The sequence below is a fragment of the Nomia melanderi genome, chromosome 3 (assembly GCF_051020985.1).
Source record: "Nomia melanderi isolate GNS246 chromosome 3, iyNomMela1, whole genome shotgun sequence".
Lineage (NCBI taxonomy): Eukaryota > Metazoa > Arthropoda > Insecta > Hymenoptera > Halictidae > Nomia > Nomia melanderi.
Window position 1 is genome coordinate 7,740,229 of NC_135001.1, and position 17,345 is coordinate 7,757,573.

Genomic DNA, 17,345 nt, shown 5'->3' on the forward strand with positions numbered 1-17,345 from the left:
GTTGTTGTTGTTGTTGTTCTCGCGCGAGTGAAAACAGGGAGAAAGGAATATAAAACGGTTGGCCGCGAGTCTCGGGACAGCCACGAAAATACACGGGAGTTCGCACTGCAACGAAAATAAATTCACCGCGGAATGTCGCCGCGGGATTTCTGGAGTGGTTCCAATTTTAAAAACGAAGGCCCTGGCCCGCGTTCCGCTTCGAAAACGCGAGCCATCGGCAGGCTTAACGATCGTCGAAAGTGGAAACGGATGGCGACGCGCGGTGAACGTTCAGTTCGCGAGGCGCGCGGAGATTTAACACGTTCACGTCAGCGTGTACCACCAGTGGCTCACATTTCAATATTAAAAATGTAGACGATCCGAAGTAATTTGCTCAGACTTTCAGGAATGCATAATCAACTTGCGTAAAAGAAAAGATATTAAAAGAAAAAATATAAAATTTCCGTATTACAATATTCTCACGTAAGTTTGACTTCCAAAATGTAGACTCAAAGTAATTTGCTCAGACTTTCAGGAATGCATCAACTCGCGTAAAAGAAAAGGTATTAAAATAAAAGATATTAAAAGAAAAAAATATAAAATTTCCGTATTATAATATTCTCACATAATTTTGACTTCCAGAATGTAGACTCAAAGTAATTTGGTCAGACTTTTACGGATGCATAACTAAACTGTATAAAAGAAAAAATATTAAAGTAATGCAAACTTACATATCACAGTATCCTCGCGTAAACTTTGTTTTTAAAATGCATACGATCCAAAGTAATTTAGTTAGACTTTCAGGAATGCATAATCAAACCGTGTAAAAGAAAAGATATTAAAATGTTGCAAATTTTCATGTCACAATATTCTAGTGTAAATTGTGATTTTCAAAATGTATACGATCCAAAACAATTTCGCTAAATTTTCAGATCGTAACCAGATCATATACAGGATAATATGAAAAATACGTAGCACCAAATATATCGTTCGTTAAATTGGTTAGGTAGAAACGATTTCCATGTGATGCTTGAAAATTAATTTACGTGGAAGGGAACAGGTTACAAGGGTAGTTTCCTAGAGATTCAGCTGTTTCCAGCTAACTTGTCTACGGTCTTAGTAATTGCGGCGCGCTTGGATTATCGGTTAAACAACACGGTAACGTCAGTGGTAATTTGTAACAGTTTTTCGCTAAGTTTGCGTTTTCACGTGGGTATGTGCTTCGTAAATGACCTCTCGGGGTATACAAGCGCGACCGTTCAAGATTCCGAGACGTGATTCAGTGGTCGCGTTCGGCGGATGACAGTCGGCGAGCACCGTTGGACCGATTGACAAAATTATTGGACCGTAATTGTCTCTCTGAATCGTTTCCAACTGACCCATTAGTCTCGTCGCGCAGAGTTATACGCGACTCCCGATTGTCTCGGCGACAGCGACGACGCGCGCCGCGTTCTCGATTACAACGGCGGAAATCGTAAACCGAAGTCACTTTATTCGACGAATCCATTGGATTAGTCAGGCGAAGGCAACGGGAAGAGGGAAATAAAACGGAACGGACGGGAACGATCGCGGCTACGACGCGTTTACGAAACACGAGTCGCGCGTCTGCTTTCAGGATGATTCACTTTCCTCGCGGCGGAAACCGCTGAATCTTAGCTCGCGGTCCTCGGCCCTTATCGCGTTTGAAACTTCATACCCGGGCTTCGGTATCAGCATTTTATCTCGCGTCTTCGAGAAAATTCGCGAGAACCGCATTCCTCGTAGCAATGTATCGTTCTTCGCTGGATCTTCGGGAGAATCGGCAACACTTCGTAACCGAGTTTCAGTCGTTTTAATGGTTTAACCGTTTAATGCCTTGGGGGTCACCGGTGACCCCCAACTAAATTGTATTATTATAGTTCATTCAATTAAACGATGATTATCTGGAAACATTTCTATATTATGAATAATGCTAGCTAATGCGATGACATTCAGCTAGATGAACTTGCAATAATAACAATACAATTCAATCAAATGATTCAATATTATATTTTTCCCATTTTGAGTATTTTGCTCTATGAAATCATGCGGCGTTCAACGTATTAACAGAAATATATGTTACTTGAAGTCGTTTCAGTATTACAGATATTTCTCAGTTGATTCGGTAATTGAAATTTTCGTGAAATTTCGATGGTTTGACAAAGATGTCTGATAAGGTGTATTAATCTCTTTGCTAATTCTAATCTGATCTACTGTCAACTTAAGTTAGATAAAGAAAATTACGAATTAATAATGAAATAATATAAATTTGTCCCTAAAACGAGCAAAGTCTATTTAGAGTTGGTTGACAAACACGCTGCAATATTCTGGGAGCGATAAGGGTTAACACGTTGAGTGCTACGTCAGTTCCTAGGGACTGACAGTAAACTTTCCGTTCAAGCGGCGTCAGTCCCCGGGGCTGACAGTAGACTTTTCGTTTGGGCGGTGTGGATTCTAAGGACTGACAGCGAACTTCTCGTTTGGTCGACATCGGTGCATGAGACCGGTACTTTAAAGGGTTAAATTATTAATGACAATTAAAAAATTTCTGTTAAAATTTAGTGAAGTTTATTAAAACATTTTAAGCAAAGATGTGGCTGTGATCTGCACACATTACAGTATGTAACAACTTTCTTTGTAATTTTCCTCGCTACCTGGCGTCCGAACATTTTTGTGTTTGTGCTGTAACATTCAGCACAGTATTTTCGAACTTCATGCGCCTTTCCTTCCTTCCTGTGAAATTTGTGAATACGTCTACTTGTATCGCGATCTAGTTTAGCGTTCGGCATCAAATGCTCACGCGTTGCCGCCTGAACGGAAAGTATAGCAAAATCGGCGCCGCACTCAACGTGTTAAGGGCATACCGAGGCATATCTGATGGTCCTTGTAATGACCTTGTTGTTCCCGTTGTTTCAGCTGCGAGGGTTGCAAGGGGTTCTTCAAGAGGACCGTGCGCAAGGACCTGTCGTACGCGTGCCGGGAGGAGAAGTCCTGCATCATCGACAAGAGGCAACGGAATCGGTGTCAGTACTGCAGATACCAGAAATGCTTGGCGATGGGGATGAAGAGGGAGGCGGTGCAGGAGGAACGTCAGCGCACCAAGGAACGGGATCAGAGCGAGGTAGAGAGCACGAGCAGCCTCCACTCGGACATGCCTATCGAGCGTATACTGGAGGCTGAGAAACGAGTCGAGTGCAAGATAGAATCGCAGGAGAACTACGAGGTAAATATTCCGGTTAAACGAAGGCGAGCGTACCCAGCGCGTGGCCACTCGAAAAATCACGCTTGCCGGCAATGATGTGTACCGATTTAGGTCCACAACAGCCGAGGAAGCTTCCCGCAACTGCCGCTCCAAAGAGGTAATTCGTTTCCCCGCGAAAGAGCAACTCTTTTTTTTCCTCTCCAAGAGTGTTATCCTTTCTTCTTAATCTACCCTCTTTTTCTTGCTCTACTCTTTTTTCCTTGCTCTACTTTTTTCTCCTTACTCTACTACTTTTTCCCTGCGAGAAAACTACTTTGTCCATGAAAGAGCAATCTTCTCCCTCCACGAAAAAGCTACCCTTCCGATTCTCTTCGCGAACTAGCGATCTCTTTCCTGCGCGAAGCAGTTACTCCTTTTTCACCGGAAGGTAGTTTCCTTCCTCCGCGAAAGAGCTACTCATTTTCTCCGTGAGAAAGCTACTCCTGTTCTTCGCCGGAAAGCATTCTCTTTCCTCCGCGAAAGAGAACCGCTCTTTTTTGTTTTCCTCGCAAGAGAACGATCTTCCCCCTACCCCCGCGAAAGAGCTATTAATTTTCTCCACGAAAGAGCCATTCTTTTCCCCCAGCTTATCCTTTCCCCCTGTGAGAAAGCGACTCTTCCGCTCGATCCCGTCGGATTTCCTGTTTAGTCGTGTCATTACCGGCAAGCGTAGCCTCGCGTGGACGCGGCGCCCAGCATCAGATGGTCCCATTCTTTGGACAACGAAACCGAAACGTGACACGAACCGATCCCGACGGAATGGAAACTTAGTTACTCATTCTTCCTTTCTTTCTAGTCCTCGATGACATCTTCAGTGAATTATGTTCTGATCGTTTAAGCGAACAGGATTGGACGCCGCTGGTCCCGAAGAGGATGATACGCCTCGGGCGAATTAAAAAGCCAATCCTGCCGGGATTAAACGCGCAATTTTTCGGCCCTGGAATCGAATTCCGAGTGAGTCGCCGTCGTCGTCGTCGTTTGAGACGAACCCGTTTCTATCATTAGTACCGTATTCTCGCCTTTTCGTATTGGTTCGCGTGCCACGCGCGGATAACGTGGATGTCATCGAGTTCGCTCTCACGACACGATAGGCCGGAATCGATTCATTCGACATTGGGATAGCGACCGATCCAGATCGGATTAATGCCTCGTTTAACCCCTTAACCGACGAATTAAATCGGAGAAATCGTTCGTGCTGCGCTGAATTCTTTTACTGCGTTACGCGAGCTGGAATGTAAAATCGAAGAAAAACATTGTTGTCGAACACTCTGTCGAGTGTTCTCATTATTTATTGCGTTGCTAGTGAACACTCTTCATTGAAAGACAATTTAGATATTTTTCGCCAGTCCTTGATTGCCTCGGGCTCGATAGTTAAAGAGTTAAAGACGCCCTTCAGCGGCTACCCGGTACGATCGTTTCATCTCTCGTAGCCGAGAGTAGTTCAGAGATCTATCGACTTCGATGGATAAGCGAGCTGCTCGGGGTTGTTCGGGAATAACCGCGCCGCGAACGGAGTCCGTGTAGGAGGCACGTTTGTATTTAAAATAGATTGACCCACGACGGTTACCTATGGTCTTAAATGAAATTCATCGCGCAGCGATTGGCCATTCCTATTGTGCGTCTATCGTTGGATAGGCAGGCGCCTCGTGTTATTTTATTCCCGTAAACACGACGCTTGTAACTTTATTGTGTCCGCTCGAATTGACGATGATCTATCATTTTCAGTGAAAATTATTTACTGGTTACTGAAAAATGATATTGTATGCCGTATACGTTTCACGAAGAAACTTTCCAAGAAACACTGAAGCTCGGGGGTGAATATAATGTAGTCTTTACTTATCCGTGACAAGCTGTAGATAAATAAAACTCTACTTTTTCAAAGTTTGTAGAACTAGGGGATTTTCATGAAGTTCCTCCGATCGTTCACGTATAATTTATAACCCCGACGCATCTAGAAAGGAAAATCTCGGATAATTTCGAGCAGTACGCTCGTTGCTAGTGTTCACGTTCCAAGGAACGAAAGAAACGTAATCCCGCTGGAAGATCGCCTAGATCTAGCCCTTCCACGATCGAAAACTTGACACCCCTGTGAGAAAAACCGCTTGATAACCCTGCCACGGTCGTGTCAATTAACACTTTACCTACCGGCATCCGAATAACTGAATTTCTGACTGCAGCTCTTTTACCTACCGAGATCGAAAAATTGATTCAATGCCAACGCTTATCGAATGGAATTTTTCAAAACCGATACTTATGGGAGAATTAACATATTCCATCAATTATGTTATTGTTCGCGTGTTAATGATCGCATTATAAGCTTTCCACACGCGTTAAATTGAAAAGGCTAACATGAATCGAATAAATACTGCTAGGAGATCACTTGATGGAATCATTTCTGAATTACTAATATTTCTGATCACTATTTGCTGTTCGTCAATACGGTTGCACGTATTGCCATTGAACGAATGACACTTCTCGCCCCTGTGCCATACCGCTAGATATCAAGTCATCTCCCGACTGTACATCGCTGGCATTAGTGACGTGTTTTCATAGCAGTAAGCCGGTAGGGAGTGTACAGCAGATTTAGCTGCACCTGTAGGTAAAGTGTTAAGGCGAGCCGGTTTCGGCAAATTTTCGGGGCGCGTGACAACCGCACGGACAAACGGGGAGAGAAAGAGGAGAGAGAGATATAGAGAGCCATCCGCTAAAGACTCATCACTCCGTAAAAGTTTTCTCGTACGTGTTCTGTTCTCTCGCGTGCCGTGGCGGTTGTTTTTCGTGGAATGGTGTTGCGTAGCTGTTCCACGAAACGCCCCTTCAATTAATGCAGCATCTCTTGTAATGCACAGAATGCAGTGTCGCGCATTTGCGACAATCAGCTGTTCCAGCTGGTAGCGTGGGCGAAGCACATCCCGAATTTTACGTCGTTGCCATTGGAGGATCAGGTCTTGCTGCTGAGAGCCGGGTGGAACGAGCTGTTGATCGCCTCCTTCTCCCACCGTTCCATCGATGTGAAGGACGGTATCGTGTTGGCAACGGGGATCACCGTCTATCGGAACACGGCGCAGCAGGCTGGCGTTGGTACGATATTCGACCGCGTGCTATCCGAGCTTGTGTCCAAAATGCGCGAGATGAGGATGGACAGGACCGAACTCGGCTGTCTCAGGTCGGTAGACGATCGCGGGTGTTTCTCGAATGTTCGAAATAAATTGGCGAAATGTATAATGGTTGATTCTATTTTGTCTCGTAAGTGTCATTGTTATGACGATCGTTGTTCAAATGTAGGACAACGCATAGGCTGAATGCCAATGTCGATCAATTCCTCGCGCAGCAAACTCTCGCTCACATGAAATATCACGCATCCACAGGGCTATTATTCTCTTCAACCCCGAGGTGCGAGGGCTGAAATCGATCCAGGACGTGACGAAGCTCCGAGAGATGATCTACGCGGCCCTGGAGGGTTACTGTCGCGTGGCCTGGCCCGACGACGCGGGCCGATTCGCGAAACTGTTGCTACGCTTGCCGGCGATCCGATCGATCGGATTGAAGTGTCTGGAGTACCTGTTCTTCTTCAAGATCCACGTGCCGATCGACGAGTTCCTCGTGGAGATGCTCGAGTCACGATCGGACCCTTAGGAGCAAAAGGTGTGCCGCGTGTTGGGGCACACCGATCTCTGAGAGAACAAGAAAGAACATATAAATAAATAAATATATATATTATATATTATATATAATATTATATATAATATATTATATATAATATATATAATATAAATATATATATATATATATATTATATATATATAATATACATAAACCTACCTAACAACAAACAAAAAAAAAATGAGAAAAGTAAAAAACAAAAATACGCAAACTGCATTGAAGATACAAAAAAAAGATAGGAAGAAACGGCGCGTTAACGATTCTAGATGGTACCCGACAAGCCATCGCGCAAGGTATACCGGAACGTCGAGCAAAAGCGAGCTGGAATAATTTACTTACACATTTCTCCTACTTCACGAATCCTCCCCCGTTCCACACACCCCACGCCAACCCATCATTTCCCCTTTTATTTATGTCTATTTGTTAAACACATCGTGCCCGACATCCCCGCCCTGCCCCCGCCCAAGACGGCGAATCTTTCGGTCGATTCGTATCGAGAGCGAGAAGAGGGTCGCGTGTCCGGTGGCTCCGAGTCCTCCCGTTGGAGCGGCTGGTTCCGTGGTAGCGACCGAGACGATCCTCGGTTTCGTTAAGGCGTTGACTAAACATTGTGATTCACGTGCGAGTGGGACGCGTCTTTTAGGATTTTATTTGAAAATACTATCCACGCCGTTTTATAAATACCGTGTAATGTCGTTTTTAGAGATTAATTTTATATTTGTAAAAGGGAACCGCGTGGTTGCCGACGTTGCGGGAGCAACCTGGATTCCCGAGAAGGACAGAGCGGAATCGTTGGAAAGTTTTTATACGTGTTCGTCCGACAGTCAACGCGTTAGCAACATCGTGTCTGAGTAAATGTTCTCTGCATAATCGATACTGTCAGCGGATTATCTTGATTCACCGGCCCGATTTCGTCCACGTTGAGCCGCACTGTCGCACCCTCTGCAACCGTGGAAGTTCCTAACACACTCGCTTCGTTTCTGATCGCCTGTGCAACGACTCCGAGCGGTTCGAGCTACTCGCACACCCGACCACGTGGAAACCGTGTAAATTAATTTGTAAGTAATCCCCGTGTAATATTCGAGTGCATACGAACGAGGCGTGACGAGATTATCGTGCGCAGGTATTCGTTGTTAGGAGAATTTCCACGTGGATGGGTGATAGGGGCCGGCGAACGCGCGAGTTGCTGCGAGACATTGCACCGCTTCGTACCTCCTCTAATCAGTAAGTCGTTATTTCTTTTCTTGCAAGTCTTTCAAAATAGTTTTACAATCTTATTGTAACCATCTGCAAGGTTCTCAACGTGGCTGTAATCAACGCGAACAAGTTCTCGGGTATTTGTACATTCCAACTCTGCCTCGGTCCGAATCGTCTAACGAAAGAGCCACGATTGCATATAGATATATATACTTGCATAAAATGAAAGAAAGAGAGAAAGACAGAGAGGGGGGAAGGAGAGAGAGAGAGACAGGGTGGGAGGGAGAGAGAGAGAGAGCGAGAGAGAGAGAGAGAGAGAGAGAGAGAGAGAGAGAGAGAGAGAGAGAGAGAGAGAGAGAGAGAGAACGAGAAAGAGAAAGAGACAGAAGGAAAGATAGAGAAAAAGTGTGCGAGCGAAAGAAAGTGAGTGAGCAATTTTACACGTGTGCACCACGGATAATTTATTGTTTTGTATTTTTAGACTATAGAAAGAGATCAACTTACTAATTCATTATTAATTAAATGTATTGTAATAGTTTTTTTACACTTATATATACATATATGTATATATATATATATATATATATATGTATATAAATACAGCTTGTGTCTGTAATAATGTATGGAAACTGCAACGATCAAGAAGATGATATCTTTGTTATCAAGGTGTCGATAATCTGACGATTTACTTTCTCTTTCTTTTGTTTTCTATTTTGAAGAGTGGCATTTTCACTTTTGATACGGTGAATTACACTGAAAATTCTTTTATTAGATGATTATTATAACCCTTGGTATCAAGTTTCTCCCTCTTGTATCCGGGTATACATTAATTTTACACGCCGCCATGTGTTATAGCGATCAATTTCTAAAAACTTCTCAATAGTCTTCTGTCCAGTGAAGAGATTTCACTTTTCCCTGAATATTGTAAAGAGTTCTTTGAACCCTGACGAGAAACGGTTGCAAAATGTATATGGTTATCTTCTAAATTTAGACGTATAGGATTCAACTGATTAAGGACACGACTATGACGGAAATCTTACTTTGTCGTTGTTAGCAATTTACAGAACTCTTTCATGACTCGAACTGAAGGATGTGAAAAGATGACGATGATTTTATATGTAGAATGTATTCATTCTATTATTCGGTATTTTTAAGTAAGCAAAAAAATTTATAGTGATACTTTTAATTGGATAAGGATCGAAATTCGTTGCAATAAATTTCAAATTGTATATTTTATCCTCGTGCTTTATCGTTTAGTTTAAGGACGTGACATTGAATTAGTGGAATATGCATATATGTATACATATATATATTTTATAAAACTTGTTGTAGTGACCCATTGGTGCATTATTTTGGAACTTAAGAGACATTTATTTATACTTTCTTTTGTGTAAAATATTTTAACGAAATTAGCTTTATCGGTATTTCGACAAGGAATTTTATGGCGAGAAAATCTTTTTCTTCATATCCTTCAGTTTCAGTCATCTAAATACATAAATTAATATAGTACCCTAGGAAACGTAAGGAATGATCATACTTACTTGGATAATATAAATTATGATAATATTGAATATTATTAAACATATTTCTATTTTTGCGTGAATGCTTACGATTGTTAGTTGTTGGTTATTGTTATCTATTTGATGAGAGTTTTTAATGTTATGCATACCATGAGAAAAACACAATATTAAATTTCCGACTTTTCTTTTATAACATTACTGGATTTATGCTGTTCATTCTAGACGCCTCTTATATTATTTATTACTGTTTTCTACTAAATTCGATTTAGATCGATCTTAGGATTTACTGGATTTAATTTCAACAATTTCAAATGGTTTCAAGTGAATTTTATAATATGGTTTATAGAATTCATAAACCAATAGGAAAATTGTGTCATAATTTTGTACTGTATATTTTGCAAGGCAATGTTTTTTCTTTTCTTTATACTTAGTCTGAGAATACATCTTGACCAAAATTACCTCTGAATAAAGCGCATTTTGCGGCCACCTCATCTAATTCCTCAATGTAATAATAGAAAAAAAAAAACAAATAAGCTGTAAAAGACCATTAGGATTGGAGGGCGTGAATGCTTGCTACCTGTGAATGAAGTTTCATATAAAAGTATATAAATGTTAAAACGATGATATCTATACATACATATAATATATGGATATATAAACAAAACTCTTTCACAAACAATAATGAAAACCTCAGTAGTAGTCAGTAGAATAACAAAGATAGTGGCAGAAAATAATTAAGAGATGTGTCTTACGATCAGACATTTGGTTAAGGTAAGATGATTTAAAGGAATGAAATCTGGAATGTGTTAAAAATCTGCTAAATAACAGCATGCTTCTGTATGAAGCGACTGTTTAATGAACCGTGTACGAATATAATTAATATAAACTCGATGCTTTTGCCATACTTCTTTGAACTATCACAGAGATGGTATGATGCTCAAATTGTATGTAGTGATGTTTTACTTAGTAACAGTGTCCTAGAGTGGAAGAATGTGGTGCGTTGTAAACTTTCTGTACAGTGACGCATTAGTAAAGCAAACGTGGAAAATAGTTTACTTTATATTTATTGCATTTGTTATTTGGTACTTAGAAGATCCTTCACCCTCGATGTATCTGTAACTATTGAACGCAACTTGTAACATACAACTAATATTTTCTGTATTTCGTATTGGCATACTCCTTCAATGATTGGGACGGAATATTATTGTTCTATTAAAATTCTATAAATAGTTTCCATTTGATTAAAGTTCCAGAAGAAGTTTCACACGCACCCCTTCTACATAGATCAGTACAAATAAGTTTAATATAAATAATAATAAAATAATTGTTCGTCCTTACTAAGCATGTAAGGTACATCCCACTTAAACAGTAGCTGGTGTCCTACTAAAATATTGTACCTTCAGTGAACTAAGATACAAGCCAGAGTACTAAATCCTTCTGTGTATATAAATGTCATAATCTTTATGTATTGATAAATGCTATATTTAACGTCAAATTGACTCACACAACTGCCGTTACAATTAACTGTTTCTTGGATATTAGTATGGCCCAATATTCCATGCTTGAACATTTTTTTCCTTTTCGTTGAAATGACAAGAAAGTCTCACGTTGATCATTATTTACACGTTTTGCTAAGCAAACATTTTATAATTTGATTGAGCATCAGTGAAATGCTTTCGTACATAACTCGTAATTATAAGATTATTAGCAACAAAGAATTAATCATTGATGTATGAATATAAATATTCCATTCCAGAAATAATTATTGTATTCACAGCTTAAAGATGAAAAAGCAGAAATCGTCTAAATTGTTGTTTGAAATTATCATTGTTCATTCATTTTATAATTCAAATCGATATTATTTCGAACTGCCTTAGTTATCAGTAACACTTTTGTATGGTTGTGCTAAGTAATGAAAGAGATGCCTGTATATATGTATGTAATGTACGCATACAAGTGTGTACATTAATACATATGTACTTACTAATTACAAAATACATGGACGTACACATTTTCGGTCCATCTATTATTATCTTTAAGCTGCAACTATCAGTTCATATTTTATCAAGGGATATTACTCGCGTGTTTGTGTAGTTCTTTTTTGCTACATGTAAATTGTTATCTACAATGATTAAGCTGCGCTTTTACATGTGTAAACGCGATACTGTTTCAGGTAACGGTACGAAGAAAAATATTGGAATACAAAGGATTCAGCATTGAATCGGTAACTGTTTTATAAAGAATTAAGAGTAATATATTCACAAAAGGATGTGTAACGAATGACGAATATATAAATTATATAAACGTAAAAGAGAAAGAGTGCAGGAGCGATAGTGAGAAAGAGAAAGAATGGATGTTGGTGGAAGAGATGCGACAAGTCATTATATGAATGTATATGTAAAGCAGTATGGTTAGTAACAATCTTTGATTAAAAAAATATGATGTACGGTCTTGCGCCAAGAGATAAATCGTCTATTCTGACTTATCTGAATATAATATTTTTATGAAGCGAACAAAATGTTATATCTCCTTATTCTCATCTTTGTATTTCCATATTCGCCTACAAGCTTCTTATTCGAAAAAAAAAGACGAAAATAATCTGTAGTTTGTTTTTCTTCTTACAGTAAAACGTTGCGAATGGGCGGTATTTATGAAAACACTTTTATTCGTGATGGTCATGATACAGAGTATGTTTCTTATATATTTATTATTCACTGACAATCCTTGATGTTAACAGTAATTACAAACATACTTTGATATTTCCACAGCTGCAAAGTTCTTTCCCCATCTTCCATTGTTTTTCCTCATAAATAAAAGATTCCAATAATATTGAATAAAAAAAGTAGGTAGAAAATAATATTACAAACAGCATGGTGAATCAAATAGAATTCCATTGAGGGAGCATTCTTATATTATTTTTCTTATCAGTCACGTCATATATACAATTATTACTTTCTCTGATACTGTTGTCAATAGATTATTTTTGTTAGAAGAAATAACTTAACTGCATTGTAAACATGAGATTGGAAGTAAAATTGTGTTTCTCTTTAACTAAATTTCACAGCTTTCCAGCATGTGTACAGTCTTGATTTGAGTTTATCTGAAAATAAATAGACAATTCCTATTTTTTTTTTGTTTTCGCTACATACATTACACGAAATTATTTATTAAAATGTCTGGCTATAATAGACGCTACGTTCAAAAGATTCACCATAGCGGGAATCTGCTCACCAGTTTTCTTTTACATGTTTGTGCAATGCCAAATACAAATAATGGAAGTATAAGGCATGAATAAACATGTGAACTATTTATATGTATAAAAAATAAGTCGTAAATACTATACTTACAATATTCTTTTCTGTAATTTATTGCATATCTAGAATTATTTAGAACTTTTCTTCTTCAAGACCGTGTTTGAAAAACATGAGTACAGGCACGGATTCACCATCAATGTCACGGTATTCCATTAATCCAACAATGCCATCGATATCCATAGATTCACCGGTGAAAAATTGTAAATCTTTGAAACGACCCAAAATGTCTTTCATAACTTTATTTGTATTCGTCTTAAAAACTTCCACTTGATCGGGTGCTTTCTCCTCCAACTTTGCTACTAGTCTGATAAAACACTGATCATTAGAAAGATTACGTAACAAAAAGCAAGAAATATGTCAACAATAATTGTAATTACTTTTTCATGTAATCTTTTAGGTAGAGAGTATAAGATTTCTTATCATTGAATGCAAAAGTTTCTTGAAGTCTATGATTTAAGACAACATCAACACCGCTCTCCACTACTTCATCTGTACCTTCATCAGCTTCCTCTGCTGACGGATTAAATCCAGCAATTTCTATGTCTCCAGATTTACGAGTAACGGTCTAGTTTTAAGAAATAAATAAATATAATTATGTAATTAAGAGTTATCTAACACTTTATTCAATTATAAGTATACTATTTAATATTTTACCTTGCCATATACTTCGTACAGAACATCATCAATCAATTTTATCTTATAGGTGTCAGAGAACATCTCATCACCTGCAATGCAAAAATTGAATTAAACCAAATAAGAATCAAGCCATCATATTTTCATACGTATAACGTTCATATTTAAAACGCGTGGGTTTCTTATTGCTATATAGCATTGTCTTCAATGATCTTCTGATCAAAATGAGTCATTATAGACATATGGAGAGGTTATAAATGAGAATGTTAAATATTTAATTAATGAAATTATATATTATGAATTAAGTTGCATGGGTACGATACATCGTTACATTTCAAATAATTACAAAGGCGTAAAAAAAATGTATTATGAATATCACTATCAGAATATCATTGCTTGGAACAGAAATGTCACTACGATCTGGATTTGAATGAAACTCAATTGATTTATTCTTTTATATAACAAATAATTTAAAAAATATTAATTAAATATGTTACATAAAGATATGCTACATAAACTTACCGGTGAAAATATCTTTGTAGATTCTCATGGTGGAAGATGGAGAAAGATTTAATTACAGCTAAACTAAATAAGACACAGTCACCCCGACAGAGCGAACCGGAAGGGAACGAAAGTAGTCAGATATGTAGCCAACTTCACTGCAAGCTCATACCAACATCTTAAAACCAAAATAATTACATACTAAACTAAAAAATTTTATACACTTTTAATGTTCATGATTTTTAAATAATTTTACTTATTTCAGCTATAATAATTATAGCCTCCAAACATTTATGTAATTATTGCAAGTTTTCTGTAAAAAAAATTACAAAAAAATAGATCCCGTTTATTAAATGTTTATATTTATTACATTAAACACAAACGACGTTAATTTGTTGAATTTTATTATAATTTCTACTTTTTTATATTTTTTATAGTCTAATAAAGTATAATATATTATAATAGAATTGTGTAATTATTATTTGAAAACAATGAAATAAAATCAAACATGAGTACTTTTTTTATTTACAACAGTAAACGAAGTTATAAAATATTGTGTTTGAATCATAGATGTATTTAAAATTCGGATTCATTTCCGGATCTAACTTATGAATGGCTACATTTACAGTTATTCATAATTTCTTCAAATTCGAACAAATATACGTTAGCTAAGTACAAGCGGGTAAGAATCGTTTAAACTGTGTGTTCGTTTTATAACTGTAATAAATGTTAAAATCAAAATATGTTCGATTATTGTACATTGTAAATAAATTGTAAAATTACAATTAATATTTCGTTTGAAATGCATAATACAATTATTTGCATATTTTATAGAGTATGATGTGTCGATACTTGTTAAAATTTTGTTTGTAGCCTCCACTTCCGGTTTCAGTGAACATAGGGGCACGTGTGCGTCATGCTGTTTTGTGTTTAATTATTGCATCAAAGCAATTTGAATTTATATTTTACAGAAAAGAGAAATAGTAGAGTTGTTTGAAACGTGTACCCAGTAAGAAGTCAGAAAAATGGAAAACGGAAAAGAAGAAGTTAAAACTGAGAATGCGAGTGATGCTGCAACCGATGAGGTTAAATGCGAGAAGCCGGTTTCTAAGGTCGAAGAAAATTCCATAAAAAATGAGGAAACTGAGGAGCCATCCAGTGAGCTTTTGAATAAGATAAGGAATCAAATTGAGGTACTATTTTGTAATACATTTAACAGTCAATTGAATTTGCGCGTGACTGGTTCACAGTTGCGTGTATTCTGTATACAGGGTGTTCCGAATGATTACTATCAAATAATTAAGTGTAAATTTATCCTATTGATTTAGCAAGCAAAATTATTAGAATTAGTGTATTATATACTCATCAACAATTATTTACAATGATTAAAATTACAATTATTTTTATTTTTAGTTTTACTTTGGAGATGTTAATATGCAAAGAGATAAATTTCTTATTGAACAAACGAAATTGGACGATGGCTGGGTACCAATGTCTATTATGTTGAATTTTAAAATGCTAGCTTCTATGAGTACAGATACTGATGTGATATTGAAAGCTTTAGAATCTAGTGAACTCATAGAAATAGCAGAGGACAAAAAAAAGATTCGTCGTTCACCGAAACACCCCCTACCTGTTTATAATGAAGAATATAGAAAAGCACAAGAAGCTAGAACAGCTTATATAAAAGGGTTTCCATTAAACGATACAAATATTGAGAAACTTAAAAACTTCTTCAACGATTTTGAATCATTTGAAAATATTATTGTAAGTATCTACATTTCAAATATTCTGTGACTAACCTTGGAGAAAGTTGGTGCAAAATTGTTTAGATTTTCAGACAATTTTCTTGTTTGCTAGATGAGAAAATATATTGATGCGGATAAGAAATTACAGTTCAAAGGATCTATCTTTGTACAGTTCAAGACATTAGAAGATGCAAAAGCTTTTATGGCTAGAGACTCTGTGAAATATGGTGATACTGAATTAATTAGGAAGTGGTCGTAAGTTTAAAAAATTATTTCGTCAAGTATATTGTATCTACTATTATTCTTCACTTGTAATTAGATACATACGATTTTAAATTTCAGAGCAGATTACAGCGTAGAAAAAGCGAAAGAGAAGGAAGAGAGAAAACAGAAGAGATCTGAACAAAAAGCCAAAAAAAATGATACTGTTAGTAAGAAAACAATTATTTTACGTATATATGAAATATTTATTCCCTAATTTATTATAGTATTAATTCTTTTCAGGGAAAAGAGAAGGATAATGAGGAAAGTGGAGAAGAAAATGAAAAGGAGTCAGCTTTACCTAAAGGTTGTGTAATTCATTTTTCTGATGTACCTGATAAATGCACAAGAGAGGACATCAAAGAACGTCTGGGTGAACTTCAAGCCAGTATTGCATTCGTTGATTTTAAGATGGGGGACAAAGAAGGTTGGGTTCGCCTACAAGGCGAGAATTCTGCAAAAACTGTAGTTGATAAAATGGAAAACAACAAAGTGAGTATTCTAAACGATTGTCCATAAATTGAAACAAATTCATAATATATTAATATTCATTTAATTTGCCTTCCCCAAAAGGTAACGATTCGTGACAAAGACGTTGCTTGCCGAATACTTGAAGGCGAGGAAGAGGAGAAATACCTTGCAAAAGCGAAAGAAGAAATGACGAATTCCAGGCAAAAGTACAATAAAGGAAAACGTGCAGGCAAAAAGGGTAAAGTTATTGCGAACTATTTGAAATAATATTTTACAGATTCAATAATAAAAATTTCAAACGAAATTTTCTTTAATTACATAATGATGCTTTGCCATGCTAATACTGAGGGATTATCTGGATCTCGCTGAGTTGAATTCTCATATTTACTGAATGTTTAATAAACCAATGTTTTTTTTGTTTGTTCCTCGTTAAAACGTAACAGGTATTTGATTTACGAAACATATTTTTCAGGTCGTAATGTACAACGGGGTCAGAGAAAGAGGCGTAGCAGTGAAACTAATGACGAAGTACCAGCTAAGAAAGCGAATGTCGAATGAAATAAATCTAGATAATAATGACAAGTTAAACAAATTCCACACTTTCTCTGCTATGTATATTAATCCTATTTTTATTATGTGGAAAGACACAGACACATGTATAGTTCGTAAAACATAGAACGTTACACTGCTACAAACTCAAAGTAGTCATCTACTTTATGCGCATATTTTTTTGTTAGATGTCAGCAGTGTGTATATTATTTAAGAGATAAAAATACGACACTGTTTATATTTGTAAGCT

At 37.2% G+C, this 17,345-nt stretch overlaps 3 protein-coding genes and 1 non-coding gene across 20 annotated transcripts in view; 3 read left to right on the plus strand and 1 right to left on the minus strand.

The window, feature by feature from the left end:
* Window positions 1-10,104, plus strand: part of usp (retinoid X receptor ultraspiracle) — an 83,935-nt gene extending 73,831 nt beyond the window's left edge. For 15 of the 17 annotated variants that reach the window (XM_031987496.2, XM_031987593.2, XM_076365522.1 and 12 more), the window contains 3 exons: window positions 2,914-3,220; window positions 6,088-6,404; window positions 6,607-10,104. In XM_031987496.2, the coding sequence (XP_031843356.1) occupies window positions 2,914-3,220; window positions 6,088-6,404; window positions 6,607-6,874 (892 nt within the window). In that variant the 3' untranslated portion in view covers window positions 6,875-10,104. The remainder of the gene's footprint in view (window positions 1-2,913; window positions 3,221-6,087; window positions 6,405-6,606) is intronic. The other 2 variants (XR_012998155.1, XM_031987586.2) reach the window with 2 other exon arrangements.
* A 2,161-nt stretch (window positions 10,105-12,265) lies between these two features.
* On the minus strand, window positions 12,266-14,255 carry Tctp (translationally controlled tumor protein). The gene is made up of 5 exons (XM_031984822.2): window positions 14,088-14,255; window positions 13,587-13,657; window positions 13,310-13,497; window positions 12,966-13,236; window positions 12,266-12,718 (listed from the first exon to the last, which is right to left on the minus strand). The coding sequence occupies exons 1-4, from the start codon at window positions 14,113-14,115 to the stop codon at window positions 13,005-13,007; spliced, it is 519 nt and encodes a 172-aa protein (XP_031840682.1). The 5' UTR covers window positions 14,116-14,255; the 3' UTR covers window positions 12,266-12,718; window positions 12,966-13,004.
* Window positions 14,256-14,923: 668 nt separating this feature from the next.
* Window positions 14,924-17,342, plus strand: La (La autoantigen-like). The gene is made up of 7 exons (XM_031984177.2): window positions 14,924-15,259; window positions 15,480-15,833; window positions 15,927-16,069; window positions 16,157-16,241; window positions 16,319-16,567; window positions 16,649-16,784; window positions 17,019-17,342. The coding sequence occupies exons 1-7, from the start codon at window positions 15,092-15,094 to the stop codon at window positions 17,102-17,104; spliced, it is 1,221 nt and encodes a 406-aa protein (XP_031840037.1). The 5' UTR covers window positions 14,924-15,091; the 3' UTR covers window positions 17,105-17,342.
* Window positions 16,863-16,942, plus strand: LOC116431817 (small nucleolar RNA U6-53/MBII-28). Its single transcript, XR_004236010.1, has one exon. It is a non-coding gene; the product is annotated as a small nucleolar RNA U6-53/MBII-28 (small nucleolar RNA).
* Window positions 17,343-17,345: the final 3 nt, after the last annotated feature.

Bases quoted from the DNA above. Each gene is read 5' to 3' on its own strand.
- La (XM_031984177.2), top strand. From the start codon at position 15,092: ATGGAAAACGGAAAAGAAGAAGTTAAAACTGAGAATGCGAGTGATGCT. The intron at 15,834-15,926 runs GTAAGTATCTAC...CTTGTTTGCTAG, and splicing joins AATCATTTGAAAATATTATT to ATGAGAAAATATATTGATGC. The intron at 16,070-16,156 runs GTAAGTTTAAAA...TTTAAATTTCAG, and splicing joins GAATTAATTAGGAAGTGGTC to AGCAGATTACAGCGTAGAAA.
- Tctp (XM_031984822.2), bottom strand. From the start codon at position 14,115: ATGAGAATCTACAAAGATATTTTCACCG. The intron at 13,658-14,087 runs GTAAGTTTATGT...TTTGCATTGCAG, and splicing joins CTACAAAGATATTTTCACCG to GTGATGAGATGTTCTCTGAC. The intron at 13,498-13,586 runs GTAAAATATTAA...TCTTAAAACTAG, and splicing joins TGTACGAAGTATATGGCAAG to ACCGTTACTCGTAAATCTGG.